Source organism: Micromonas pusilla, assembly GCF_000151265.4.
Source record: "Micromonas pusilla CCMP1545 genomic scaffold MICPUCscaffold_2, whole genome shotgun sequence".
Taxonomy (NCBI): Eukaryota; Viridiplantae; Chlorophyta; class Mamiellophyceae; order Mamiellales; family Mamiellaceae; genus Micromonas; species Micromonas pusilla.
Window position 1 is genome coordinate 1910119 of NW_003315883.1, and position 13573 is coordinate 1923691.

General features: G+C 48.2%; 5 protein-coding genes across 5 annotated transcripts; 2 read left to right on the forward strand and 3 right to left on the reverse strand.

The window, feature by feature from the left end:
• Positions 1–508: 508 nt before the first annotated feature.
• On the reverse strand, positions 509–883 carry MICPUCDRAFT_65064 (uncharacterized protein; the record flags this gene model as incomplete). The annotated part of the gene is made up of 1 exon (XM_003056527.1): positions 509–883. One exon carries the CDS (start codon positions 881–883, stop codon positions 509–511), a length of 375 nt encoding a protein of 124 aa, XP_003056573.1.
• Positions 884–912: 29 nt separating this feature from the next.
• Positions 913–2410, forward strand: BAMPK (ly 5'-AMP-activated protein kinase beta-1 subunit-related). The gene has a single exon (XM_003056128.1). The coding sequence runs from the start codon at positions 919–921 to the stop codon at positions 2068–2070; it is 1152 nt and encodes a 383-aa protein (XP_003056174.1). The 5' UTR covers positions 913–918; the 3' UTR covers positions 2071–2410.
• Positions 2120–4289, reverse strand: EIF2A (eukaryotic translation initiation factor). The gene is made up of 3 exons (XM_003056528.1): positions 3452–4289; positions 3000–3328; positions 2120–2886 (listed from the first exon to the last, which is right to left on the reverse strand). The coding sequence occupies exons 1-3, from the start codon at positions 4271–4273 to the stop codon at positions 2439–2441; spliced, it is 1599 nt and encodes a 532-aa protein (XP_003056574.1). The 5' UTR covers positions 4274–4289; the 3' UTR covers positions 2120–2438.
• Positions 4290–4749: 460 nt separating this feature from the next.
• MICPUCDRAFT_55731 (glycosyltransferase family 24 protein) lies at positions 4750–9798 on the forward strand (the record flags this gene model as incomplete). Its single annotated transcript, XM_003056129.1, has 2 exons — positions 4750–4875; positions 4951–9798. The coding sequence occupies 2 exons, from the start codon at positions 4750–4752 to the stop codon at positions 9796–9798; spliced, it is 4974 nt and encodes a 1657-aa protein (XP_003056175.1).
• Positions 9799–9938: 140 nt separating this feature from the next.
• On the reverse strand, positions 9939–13251 carry CCD2 (epoxycarotenoid cleavage enzyme fused with transferase; the record flags this gene model as incomplete). Its single annotated transcript, XM_003056529.1, has 2 exons — positions 9939–13085; positions 13171–13251. 2 exons carry the CDS (start codon positions 13249–13251, stop codon positions 10002–10004), a joined length of 3165 nt encoding a protein of 1054 aa, XP_003056575.1. The 3' UTR covers positions 9939–10001.
• Between the last annotated feature and the right edge of the window lie 322 nt (positions 13252–13573).

A 13573-nucleotide genomic window follows, 5' to 3' on the forward strand; every position in this document is an offset into this window, starting at 1 on the left:
GGCGTCTACAGGCGTGCTGGCCGGGCTGCGTCAGGGCGCTAGGGCGCTAGTAGGGCGCAGCCTCCAGGCTCCTACTCAATCGCTAGTGCGCTAGTGCGCTACAGCGCTACAGCGCTACAGCGCTACATGGCGCTAGAAGGCGCTAGAAGGCGCTAGTACGGCACTACAGTGCTCGCTGGGCGCAGCCTCCGGGCTCCTACCAATCGCTAGTGCGCTAGAGCGCTAGAGCGCTAGTGCGCTAGAGCGCTAGAAGGCGCTAGAAATCGCTAGAAGGCGCTAGTACAGCGCTACAGTGCTCGCTGGGCGCAGCCTCCGGGCTCCTACCAATCGCTAGTGCGCTAGCTAGAGCGCTACAGCGCTAGCTAGACTACGTGTACAGTACTGTACGTGTAGTCGTGTACATTGAATAAAAGGTAGATAAACTACAAGCTAGATAGATATTGTAGCCCTTGTACCTTCGTACCTTCGTACGAAGGTACACTGCTGCACACGTGCACAGCTGCACACACTACAGTACGTGTACGTGTGCGTGTAGCCCTGCAACTGCCCTGCCTACGTGTACGTGTACTTCGTGTCCATCTGTACAATATGATACCGAAGGTAATAAATATGATAATAAATAACTTAAAGTACGGAAATAGAATTGATACGAAGGTACTTCCGGAAGTACACGTATCAATCTGTACACGTACTTTCGTACGGAAATACCTTCGTAATACTTTCGTACTTCCGGTAGTACAACGTACATTTGACTGTACAGTACGAGTACAGCTGTACACGTTACAGTACACGTACTTGGTACCTTCGTACCTTCGTACGAAGGTACGAAGGTACAATGTACTTTCGTACCTTCGTATTCGATAAGATTCTCGCTTTTCTTCATCAGCAGTTCCTCGATCACTTCAAAGATCACGGAAGATGACTTCGGAAGCGTTGACGTCTTCGCATTCTGTTCTTCCAATCTTCAAAAGACATTCGCCCGCCTCAAAAATCTTAGCTAGGTACAGCCTAGCCGAACCATCTTCGTCGCTCTCAGCTCGCTGCGCATCGTTACCTGTTACACACAGAACTCCCAACCGGTGCCGCCAACGCTGTCGGCTTGCACCGTCCGAGGTAACATTCGCTATTGGTCGACAGCTTCAAACGAGTGGACAGGTGTGTCTGGCTAACACCTGCACCAAAAATCGTCGAGCATATCGGAATAACTTGGTCGCATATTGCGTCACGGATGAGAACACCTCTGATATTTCCCGACCAGACAGTGACACATTCAAAAAAAGAGTAGCTGCAGCTGCAGCTGCGCTGCGCTCAGGACAAGCAAACGAGTCTCGGCGCAAAACTATCTCCTTTCTCGATCAAGCATCCGAAAATGGATCCACCGAGAATGTTCCTATGCGTGTTGGAAAAGTAAAGCTTCCATCTGATAAAAAGTCAACGAAGAGTGACTTGTTAACACCTTTATCTGAGAACGAGGAGCAGATGGCTGCAAGTCAACGACGGCTTTTTGATCAAATGGTGACACTTCGAACGCGACTTAACGAGCGTCTCGCGGCATCGAATAAATTTGCAATGTTTCTTGAGTCGACGCTTGCAACTCGTGACAAGGATATCAAACACGCGAATGAACGCCTAGTTGCTGCACTGCTCGAGATTGAGTCCCTTAAACATATAGCTATTGAGGCTGTAGAGGCTGCTGAGAGCGAGTCTAAAACAAAAGAGCAAGTCGTTGCAAGGCTCGATACTCTGACGAAACGCCTTGATCTTATGCATAGTGCTCTTCGTCGTGATGTAAAAAATATTGATGCTGCTTGCATCAAATGCGTTCCCATTCGTTGGGTCGGCATGGCGTCTGACATCCGGATCATGGGTTCTTTTGACAACTGGACTAAGGGTATCGCGATGTCTCCAGAATTTATCGAGGGGGGCAACAATGTTTTTGTGGCGGATCTCATGTTAACCTCAGGAACTTACGAAATTAAGTTTGTAGTTGATGGAATATGGCAAACAGCTCCGGAGTGGGCTACAACTGGAGAGGGGCTGGGCGCTAATAACCTAATTGTTGTTGAATGAAAGGACCTTCCAGGCGTGTTTCCTGTAATATCCGTATGTGCCGCATGCACTTATTCTGGCTGTTACAAACTATTTACTCGAATTTTTCCGAAGAGACCTCTCTTAAGCGTGGCTTCAAATTCTTGATCGAAATTCGTTCGAATGGAATTCTTCTCTGACTCAAAATGGTGCAGACTGAGATCACAAAACAGAAACCTATCTCGAAATTTGGGAGTTATGTGTCTAACTTGATAGGCTGAACGGAACACACGAGAATGGAATGGCGAAATAGTTATGCTTGTCGTTGATGTCCCACACTCGCTGAACCCCTTCAGGATGAATAAGAAACAATTTTCCACTCCATTTGAAAAAATACGCAATCAAAATGTTCATGTAGCTCCCATTCCTTTCTTTGCCTTGGCCGCTGCCCTTTTTTTTGCATTTTTTGCTGCATTTTTGCTCGCTTTAGAGTCCGCAAAAGTAGCGCCAGGCGGACCAGAAGTCGCGGTGAAAGGAAATGGTTCTGTTGAACGCGACGTACGATATTTTCCCGGTTTACTCTCCTCAGGTGGAGCGTGTGCTAGGCTGAAGGAACCCGTACCGCTGGACCCGTGTGGTGGCACGTAAGGTGGCGGTTTTCTTGGACCAGATGTATCACCTGTGCCCTTTAATCCACTTCCATCTTCCTTCCGCACAGTCCCTGGTGAAATTGGTCGACTTTTATATGTCCCAGCTGCTACTGGCTGCCAAGTAGCTTCATACAATTTATTACGTTCAGCGTGATAGAGGAGTTCACCATTATAACGCCAGATTTTGAAACCGTTGTCAACGTTCAACCTGGGCGACGTAGTTGTTGTTAGCAGCCGGCGACCATCAGGAGACCATTCCGCCGTAACCATCACAAAGTGTCAATCAAAATAAAATTCAAGTGTTCAATCAAAATATGGCACACGCAGAAGTAAATAAACTTGCAGTAGCAACTTCTCACCGAACATGCCGCTCTCGCAAAACCTGTAAGCTTATACTTGCCATCCGCTTTTTTATCATAGAACCTCAAGTCCCCAGGTAAGTTGCCGAAACCTGCAAGGCAAATCATGTGACCGAAGGGATTCCAGCGCACAGTATTATGGGGTCCTGAACCCAGCTGATATATCGGTTCACATGTTAACGCCGAGAATATTGTTGCTTTTGCAGGCATAACACCATAAACAACAACAAATTCATCGCTATTTGGTGACCATGAAGCTTCGTGAACTGCCCCTTCTTTGTCCAGAGATACCTGGATGAAAAAGTCACAGACAATCACGAAAAGAGTTTTTATGCACACAAGTGAAGCCAATAATTTATGAACATGTATGAAAATCAACTCTCGGAAGAATTTAAGTCGGAACCCAGGACCTACCTTACAGTTCACGCGCCCGTCCACGCGTGCATAGTGTAGATTCGTTTCGCCAAAGTAGCTTTGGTTGGTCATGTCTACGTCTGATGATGCAATTATAAGGACAGCAGAACCATCCGAAGCCCATCTAAAGTCGATATCCTGCACCCGAAAGATGGACTTCTGCACTTTAGGTTCCTGCTTGACCAATTCCTGAGTTCCCGCAGATGGAACATCGTATAGGGAGACTTTACCAGGCTGTTTTTGGTTCGTCGGGGCAAAGCTAGCGATCACTGGGTGGTGACAGGGTGAAAGTTTACACTTGGCAACTTGTTCAACACGAAGGCGGACATGATGGGTGGTGAAGTGAGGAGGGAAAAAGAAATGCACTTCGTTAGAGACTGCACGACAAGCAATTCCATCGTCTGCACTGAACTGAATGGTTGGCCAGTCTGCCTTGCTGAAAGCCTTCTGAAAACAGTCATAAGCGATCGCCCCGCTACTCACTTCCCATACAGTGAGGTTCTTTTCTTTACCGGCTCCTAAGTTGCTTGCCTTCTGCAGCACGCAAAGAAATCGACCTGTGGTCGAAAACGACACAGCGACAGTTCCAGGCGTGTGAATCTGCAGCACGGGCACGAAGCTCTTCGCGTCATAGACGGAAACGCCAGAATTGTGCACACAAGCGAGGATACGCCCATCGACACTGAAGAGCGTCTGCAGAGCCGGGATATCGGAAAAAACACTCCGGCTGATCGCTGACCCGGCACTGTGCGCGTGGATGGTAGCACCAGCTGGACCGCGCTCTAAAATTCCAATGTTCGCAGGCAACTCGAGTGTTTCCATTGAGCCATGGGTCCGACACTTGCTATGCGACATCGTATGTGACGAGTTGCGCTAAGTGAAAATCGCATGACGCCCAGTAAGCCGCGTATAGGCCAAATTATCATACGAGTACTGTACACGTACTCGTACGAGTAACGCCAAATTAATTTGCGATTTTTATATTCCAAATTCGTATGAGCGTCAGTCAGACGCGCCCCCTCACTTCCGCGCTTCCACATGCGCCGCCGCAGCTTGAATTGACATGAAACTTTGCACAGGAGCCATTTGCGAATTTAGACAACAGATACATGCATTTGCGCGGCGGGAAGAAGACGGGAAGACCGTTTTCGGATCCCTATTACACGTACCGCAACTTGTCTATCGGTTCTCTCGTGAGTTCAACCAACAGTGCTACCTGTACCTGTAGCTTAGTGCACGAGTAGTGCACGTATACGCGTCGCTTTCACTCCACGTGCTAAAAAGTGTACCCGCCGTCCATGACGTGCTGGTCAGCGTTTGCGTGCATCCATGCCATCTTTTTCACATGCGTTATCATCGTGGTTGCTGAAGAATCGACCAGCGCTTCCAAAGTAGTCAGTGTCACTCTAACAACCGAATGGCAGGTGGGACAAACGGAACCAACTCTCACCAGCCGATTCGAATCTCTTCGTTTTCTGTTTTCTTTCTGAGTTTTCGAGCTGACCCTTTCGCCATCACACCATACCGGCCATCGTTTTTCCAAGGCAACTTCATCGCTCCTTGAAGCCGCAGAGTTCTTCGCTGACGAGGGCGACGATCAGTACTGGGCTTTCGTAGAAGACTGGAACGAATCTGGGGAGAAAGATTGTCAAGGCAACGTTTACGAGTATCTAGAGCGCCGTGCTGCCTCCGAGGAGACACTGAAGGTGCTGAAACTGTCGCTGAGTGTCAGAAACTACTCACCACGCCTCGAGATGTTCCGCTCGCTGTGGTCGAGCACTATCACTGCCGTGAAACGCACGGATGGCGAAAAAGAGACAGCTGGGTGCTGTTTGGTTATGGTCGGAGACAAGTTTGCAAGAACCAAAGAGGAACTTGCGTCCTTACTCGCTACAACTTCGAGTGGCACTCCAACTGCAGGTCGCCAGGCCACCCGACTTGATCATATTTATCCCGGTAAAGCAAGTATTCCATCAAGCCGACGCATTTTTGATTCAACGCAGGTTTTCACTTCCATTCCTATTGTGACTTTCTATGGCGCCATGGGCACACCATGCTTTGGCCACTTTCACGCTCTGTTGAAAAGTGCATCGGCACAGGGCCAAGTGCATTACGTTCACCGTCCTGTTATTATGAATGCAGAATGCGCAAGGAAAGGTTGTATCGGTCTTGGAACGCATGTTGACACGATCGGTATCGATGGCAACGTAGGTCGACTACACGTGGTAGGCTATGGGGTTGAGCTTGCCGTGAAAAATATGGAGTATAAGGCGTCTGATGACTCAATAATGAATGATATTGGGGCATTACTTTTGGCGCCAATAGCATCCGAGTCGCATGACAGCCTAGCTTTTGAAGTTGTCAAGGGCTTCAACTTTTCAAGACTAAATTATCGCTATCCAGAACTTAATCGCGAGCTCACTAGTTTCCGCCACTACCTAGTTGGAAAAACTGCAGAGGATGAGACTTTGAAGATTTGGGATATCAAAGACCTCGGTCTCCAGGCTACCCAGCGAATCTTACTTGCTGACGATCCTTTCCAAATGATGATGGACATCTCTCAGAACTTTCCTTCTCTGGCCTCCTCACTGTCTCGCTTGGATTTGGATAGTACGATCTGCGCTGAGATAGAGAATAATCAAAAGCATGTCTCTCCAGGTTCTCTATTTATGAGCATTAACAGCGAGCCCATAGAGCTGGATACAGTTGATATATTTACCTTAGCAGACAAGATCACTAGTGAAATACGCGAGGCAGCGCGATTTAGGGATATAGGTCTGGGCAGCACCGCTGTGCGCGAGTTACTTCGCTTGCGCATTGCCCCTCCTGGTAGTGAGTTAAATTTTCCACGGCTCAACCTCTTCGATTCCACAACAGTTCCGATCATCTCTTTCAACAAGAATATCGAAAGTGATCGGAACTATGCCCATTGGAGTCCTGACATAATGCAACTCATGAGACATAGCCAGTTGGGGCAAGTTCCACCAGTGCGTCGAAATATGTTCAATGTAATCCTCATCCTCAACCTAGGCCAGTCAAACAGTTGGCGTCTTGTCGACGCTCTGCATGAATACACTCGAGCAGGCGTGCCACTCCGGCTTGCATACGTCCTCGTCGATGACAGCGAGGGGGATACTGTTAAAGAACTTTGGAATCCCACCTCATTCTTAACGGATTTTGCAGAGTTTGAAGAGAAGGAGGAGCTTGACATCAATTTCCCTCGGGGACTGTCTCTTGGGACGGTTATAGGGAGAGCAGGAAACTTAATTTTGCGCCGGTTCGGAGGTGAAGCCCAGGTAGACTTTGTGAATGAAGTCGCAAATGCGCGAGGCGTGATGTTTCCAGGCAACCATTTCATACCTGCAGTCAAGTCCAAAGTCACGTGGTCTCTCGTGCAGAAAGCGTTCACTCGTATCTTTATACAATGGTATAGCAAAGTTGATAGCGTTGACTCAGATGATTTGGTAGCGCCTGACATGACCAAAGTTCACTCTCTTATTGATGCACATGTTGCCAACATTTTATCACTTGCCGGTGCAACTGAAAGTGAGCCTGGCGCGTATCTTTCTGAGGCCAAGGCACTCATCGCCGACAAAGGAGTCGCTGCCCCATCTGCACTCGTCAATGGTATATACTTCACACTAGATGATGCAGAGAGATTAGGAGCAGAGATGGAACAGGTGGTTATGCATTTTGTGCAGCAAGAAGCAAACAGTATAGCAGAGGCAGTACTTTCTGGGGTACTCAGCAATGAAATTCTAGATAAGTATCCTGGTGGCATATTTGGGTGGCTTCACCGCACTGCCGTCGCCAAAAACACTCCTTTCATTGTCGATAATGTCAAATATCCTCCCACATACGTAGAAATGCGTCCCCCGCAAGATAATTCAGAGGGGCTGCTGGCTTATATCGAGAATTGTGATGTAAAAGCTAGCAAGGGCAACACTTTGTGGGTGGTTGCTGATGCTGGGACACGAAAGGGCATGGATCTCATTGCAAGTGCATGCGAGTGCGCAGCACGCACACGTGCTGATGGTGAGAGCACGAATAGTCGTGTAGCAGTGTTACATCCTCCAGGGGTAGTTGCAACCCATCGCGCTCGAGCAGTAGCGCTTGTTTCACGATGGAAGACAGGCTACTACTGTGGCAATTATTCCACATTCTTGTCGGAGATACTTTCCTCAGATGCACCTGAGACGATCAAGAGTGCACTGAGTGCTCTCGGCATGGAACAGTATGCTTCAGATTCAGGCATGGATGATGAAGAATTAAACACTCTTCTTGAACAACAAGGCAACTTCGTGGCAAGTTTGATCGGCATGGATGCTAATGACAGCAGTGAAAGTGGCACTGACAGCATCGTGATTGCTAACGGGCGAGTTATCCAGATACCTACAGGTTATCATATGGATGCAGATGATTTCGCGCTGCTCATCTCGAAAGAGTCGAGCGCGCGAGGCGCGACAGTCCGTAATATTCTTGAATCGCATTCTCCAGTCATTCCTGTATCGAGTTCATTCAATATTTTTGACCAGTACATGATTGCGTGCTCTCTTGTGGCTATTCGTCAGACCAAAAGTGTTTCACGCAGTCAAGTACGTACCCTCGAGTCGCTAGAGTCGAAACACAGTGCCGTTATCGTTCAGGGCGATGGGGTTGTTGTAATGGATGCGGTGCTGGATCCCCTCAGTAAAGAGGCACAGAGGATTGCACCACTATTCTACGTACTCAGGGATGCATTGTTCCCTCATATCAGCATCCGTATCATTCTGAACCCTCGTCGAGAGCTTATGGAAATCCCCATCAAGTCATACTTCCGCTATGCAGCACCGAACCCGTCACTCGACGCGATTCCCCGCGTCCATTTTTCACAGCTGCCGCATCACCAGACCCTCACTGCACACCTTGATGTTCCAGAGGCCTGGTTGGTCACAACAGTGGTTGCAACATACGACCTTGATAATCTTAAGCTTTCAGACCTCCCAGAGGAGCAAGACACGATGGACGCCGAGTATCGCATCGAGGCACTACTAGTGACGGGATATTGCTCAGAATCTGGTGCAAAGGATCCTCCTAGGGGCACCCAGCTTATACTTGGGGATGCAGGGACTGTTGTGATGTCAAATCTCGGATACTTTCAGCTTCCTGCGGCACCAGGGGTTTTCGAACTTTCCCTTCGTCCAGGTCGGTCTGCAGACATGTATGTCTTTGCTGAGCATGTTGAAAGTACTAACAGCGACGTCTTGTTGACTGTCAAAGAGGAGCATTCCGCCCGAGATGTTACTTATTCATCTGTTGAGATTATCGTATCGAGCTGGCAAGGCATGACCACCCAAATATCATTACAGCGGCGGCCTGGAATGGAACGGGAGGACGTGTTGCCTATTCACCGCGGCAAAGATAAAGATGGTGGTCTATGGAATAAGATAATCTCGAAGTGGCGTAACGCCAAGAGAAGCAGACTTGAAACCATTAATGTATTCTCTGTCGCCTCCGGTCATCTCTATGAACGTTTTCTAAAAATCATGATGCTATCTGTGCGTCGTAACACCAACAACCCAGTAAAGTTCTGGTTCATAAAAAATTGGCTCTCGCCGCAATTCAAGGACATTTTGCCTCACATAGCTGCTAAATACGGCTTTGAGTACGAGCTGGTGACATACAAGTGGCCCACTTGGCTACACAAACAGACCGAAAAACAGCGCATTATATGGGCTTACAAGCTCCTTTTCCTCGACGTCCTCTTCCCACTCACCTTAAACAAGGTAATATTTGTTGACGCTGATCAGGTAGTTCGCTCCAACTTAAAAGAGCTTTGGGAAATGGATCTCAGAGGCGCGCCTTATGCATACACTCCATTCTGCGACAACAACCCAGAAATGGAGGGGTACCGATTTTGGAAGCATGGTTTCTGGCAGACGCATCTTGCTGGGAAGCCCTACCACATTAGTGCACTCTACGTAGTTGATTTAGAAACATTTCGTCATACTGCAGCAGGCGATAAGCTCCGTTTGATATACGAGACACTATCTAAAGATCCAAGTTCGCTTGCCAACCTTGATCAAGACCTACCAAACTATGCGCAGCATCAAGTGCCCATTTTTACCTTGCCACAACAGTGGCTGTGGTGTGAATCCTGGTGTGGGAATGATACCAAGACGGCTGCAAAGACAATCGACCTGTGTAATAACCCGATGACCAAGGAGCCAAAGCTCATAGGGGCAGCGCGCATCGTCGAGGAATGGACCTCGCTAGATGAGGAGGTGCGATCGTTCACAAAACAACTTGAGGAACACTTGCTTGCAGACAAATATGTGTTCACTCCACCTGTTCGTGCGCTCAGCTAGACTGTTGATTTCGTGCAGCACTGTTCTATGATAGGTCCGTGCGAGAGTGAAACTGTGAAGAGGAGCAGTCACGGCAGTGTACTGATGTACATCAGGCAATGTAATAGCTAGCTAGCAACGATGAGACCTTCGAATAAGCTCATAAAACTGACTTGTCTCAAATGAAAGCTTCCTTTTTAGACGTAAATAATGACCTTATAAAATCAAGGAACACTGTATTCTGTTCGCAGATATTTGATTATCTCAGCACTCTCGAACATTGCTGTCCCTGTGTTGGCATCTTCAAGATATGGTACCTGGAATTTACCCCCAGACCGATGCATAAGCTGCGTTCTTCGGGGGCTTCCTCTGGCGCAAGGTTGCAAAACATATGGAAGTTCGAGTTGGCTTAGTGCCTCGCGTACAACTGAACAAAACGGCGACGCTTCATATGCCCATAGCTGGAGGGGTTTAGTAGGTTGGTGAGAAGGTCTTGAGTAGAATGCACCTGCAGGTCCGCGTCGGTAGGAGGAAGTTGTAGATGGGTAGCCATCTGCAGTACCGCGTGCATTCACAGCTACCTGTGCACAAATAGAGGCCATGAGACCAGGGCGAACAAGTGGTGAGGGAACTGCACCATCCAAGTATTCGCTGTAGAGGTAAGTAATTATAGAGTCGGCCCCAGTGAGCTTAGCTCCAGTCCGCGAGTCCTCAAGGTATGGAAGTTGTGCATCTTCTACATGAACTGAACCGTGACTATCATGGGTAACACCCAACTGTGCCATGGCTGCAGACAACCGATTTCGAGTAGCACCCAAGGGGCAAGGTCGCATTACGCATGCAACATCAAGCATGCAAATTGCCTCACGAACACGGCGACAAGCACCACATCCTTCAAGTTCGTAAAGTGTCAAAGTAGGAAGCGGATCGTCTGTTCTGCTCAAATATTCGGTGCTCTTGGCCTGGTCCTCGCGCACCTTCCCTAGTGCACGAGCCTCCATAAATCGGAAGCCAAACGCACGAATCAAGGAGTATTCAGTGTGCACATCAGGTGATATGCAGGGCCTCCAGCCATTGACGAACAAGCCCGCCCCAGCTCGGAGAACACCTGTCCTCACTGTTCCAAGCAGTGAGTCTGTTTGTTCTTCAGCAAAAGTAAACAACCGAGGCGTTGCTTTGGAATTGTTCAACGCTGAAGTCGATAACGTTGTGGATTCGTTGATTAGATCAGATGTTGAACAGTTTGCTAATGATTCGGAAGTCATCCTGACCGAATCATGGACGAACGAGTCAATGTCATCGACTCCTTTAGCTGTGCACCACAAAGCATGTGCCCCATACGGAATTCGTGAAGGAAGTACAATACGCACAATTGGACCTGCTTGTATATTCTTAGCGTCCAGCACTAGACACTCAGATCGACCTTCCGCTGATCCCTTACTCTCGTCATGCACATAAAGCACTATCCAGCCGTCATCTTCGACTGGAACAGCGTCCATGTCAGTCACTGCATGATCTGTATCACTGCTGCATGGACTTGACATTCTCTGGTTTGCTTGGCTTTCAGCGCGAGATTTATTCCGTGGTACAAATTGAGCTTCCATGCCATAGCGCTTGTAACCATACTCGTATATCTCAGATTCACCATTTTGCAGGTCAAATTTAACTAAAGCGTCAAACTTTAACTGTGCGTCGCTCGTCAGCGAGCCGGTGTGTATTTTTCCAGCATAAGTAAAGCGATTCTTGATTCCAGTGTAAGCATCGTTGATTCGTGGAACTTCAACGGGAAGGTCAAATAGCCAACGTTCTGAGGTCACAGCTTGACGAGTAGGATTTATGCGCCATTCATGTATGCGAGGCACAGATCTGCCAACTTTCAGTTTGTTGCTTATCCACTCGCGTGTGCCATTTGCAGCCAAGGCTCCAAGAAAAAACCCGTCTTCTCTCACTCCAACAATTACAATTTCACCCGTGTCTTCATCTTCCCAAGCGTTTATAAAATGATATACCATTTCTGCGGTGCTACAGTCACACCATACAACTTTTTCCGAATTTTCCACTCCGCCCCTCTTCAAGAGTCCGAACCGCGCGACCTGGTCTTCATCGTACTGAAGAGGATGTTCACCTCTGAACATTCTTAAAGGGCGTATATTCATTGAGCCCTCAAATAACACTGTGTATTTTTTTGTCACGCAGAAGTCGTGCATGAAAGTTGCACCTTGCAAAGCATTGTGCCAGAGTGAGGACATCTGACCAACAGTGCCACTCGAATTTATTGTACCCACAGTGCAGTGCGGTGGGTAAACTGGATTAAACCCAAAAAACACCAGATCCCCACTATCGGGTGCTACCTTTGGATGTGCAGTAAATGGAACATAAAAAGGTAGTGTTCCTCCGAAGTCACATGGTCCTCTCGTTTCCAACGTGATCGTGTCTATTTCCCATGGAGGCATGGTATCTTGCAGGGTAAGCAACCGACCGGCAAAGAAGGTCAGCGCTGTGTTCGCAGAATCTTTTAAGAAGTTCCCACCGAGAAATAGGTTGGCGATCGCATGTGGAAGAAAAGAAAGTCCGCTAGTGTTCATCAGTGGTCGAAAAAGGCGCGAGCCGCTGCGCAACTCATCATGCCAACTATTCGTTCGGACATAGCGGTTTCGATAGCGGAGACGGCGATTCCTTCCTCGACGATGCTTGACATAAAAGGCTCCGGTCTCTTTTGTAAAGCTAGAAGTACAATTGTCTTGAACTTCCCCAGGTGTTCCTCGGTCACTTATTTGAGCTTCACTGGGCTTCATGCTCTCAAAGTCCAAGGCATAAATCATGCCATCGCCTTCGAACCAATGGTGCCACCCATTCGAAAATCCGATGTCTCTTTGTCTCGGTCCTCTGCCCCAAACTTTGTAATGATCTCGAGAGAACTTCGGATTCGGGCCAACATATATAAACTTACCGTTTGGAAACTCAAGAGGTAGTTCACCTACTACATGCATTGCGTTGCCGCTGACTACAGCGCTTCCGTCGGGTCCAGTGGTAGGAAAGTCGGAAGGAATGCTCAAGATAGCTGTTGTTTCTTCAACCAGAGGCTGGTAGTTACCACTTAGGAACGCCACACCGTGCTCACCATATCCAGCTTCCTCAAGCAAAGGACCAGCAATACGATCGCGGCTTGGTCCTGGTGCTGTAATCTGATGAACAGACCGCAAATCTGCGATTGATTGACTATCCTTTTTTGGCGGCATCGCCGACGACAGGGTCACTTCCGTGTTGGGGGTAGCTCGAACGGGCCCTAAGCGCCACGCAGTCGTTTCCTGGGTGGATACGGAGATCTGAGCGCACGACAAAGAGTCGTCCTAAGAAAACAGGCGGAGACAAAGTGCAAGGACATTCGCGTACCCGGGCACATTCTTGCTGCCAGCTTTGGTTATCCCTGAAGAAAGTAACAGGAGAAAGCGTGATCGAGCGGCTGCAGAACATACTCCCAGCTCTTCGCGAAAGATATTTAAGACGTGGCTCTCGTTCACTGCGTCGTCAAAAAGAGATCTCATGTGTACCTTCGTACTGTACGTGTACGTGTACGTGTACAGCTGTACACGTACAGTGTACAGCTGTACACCGCATTGTACAACGTGTATAGCTGTATGTGTACGAAGGTATTCTATCTTCGTACAGCTGTATGTAAGTTACTTACACTGCACAGTAAACGTACCTTGACTACATACCTTCGTATCTTCATATTTATTGTACACGTACGTGTACGTGTACAAGTATCATACGTTTACTTCGGAAGTACGAAAGT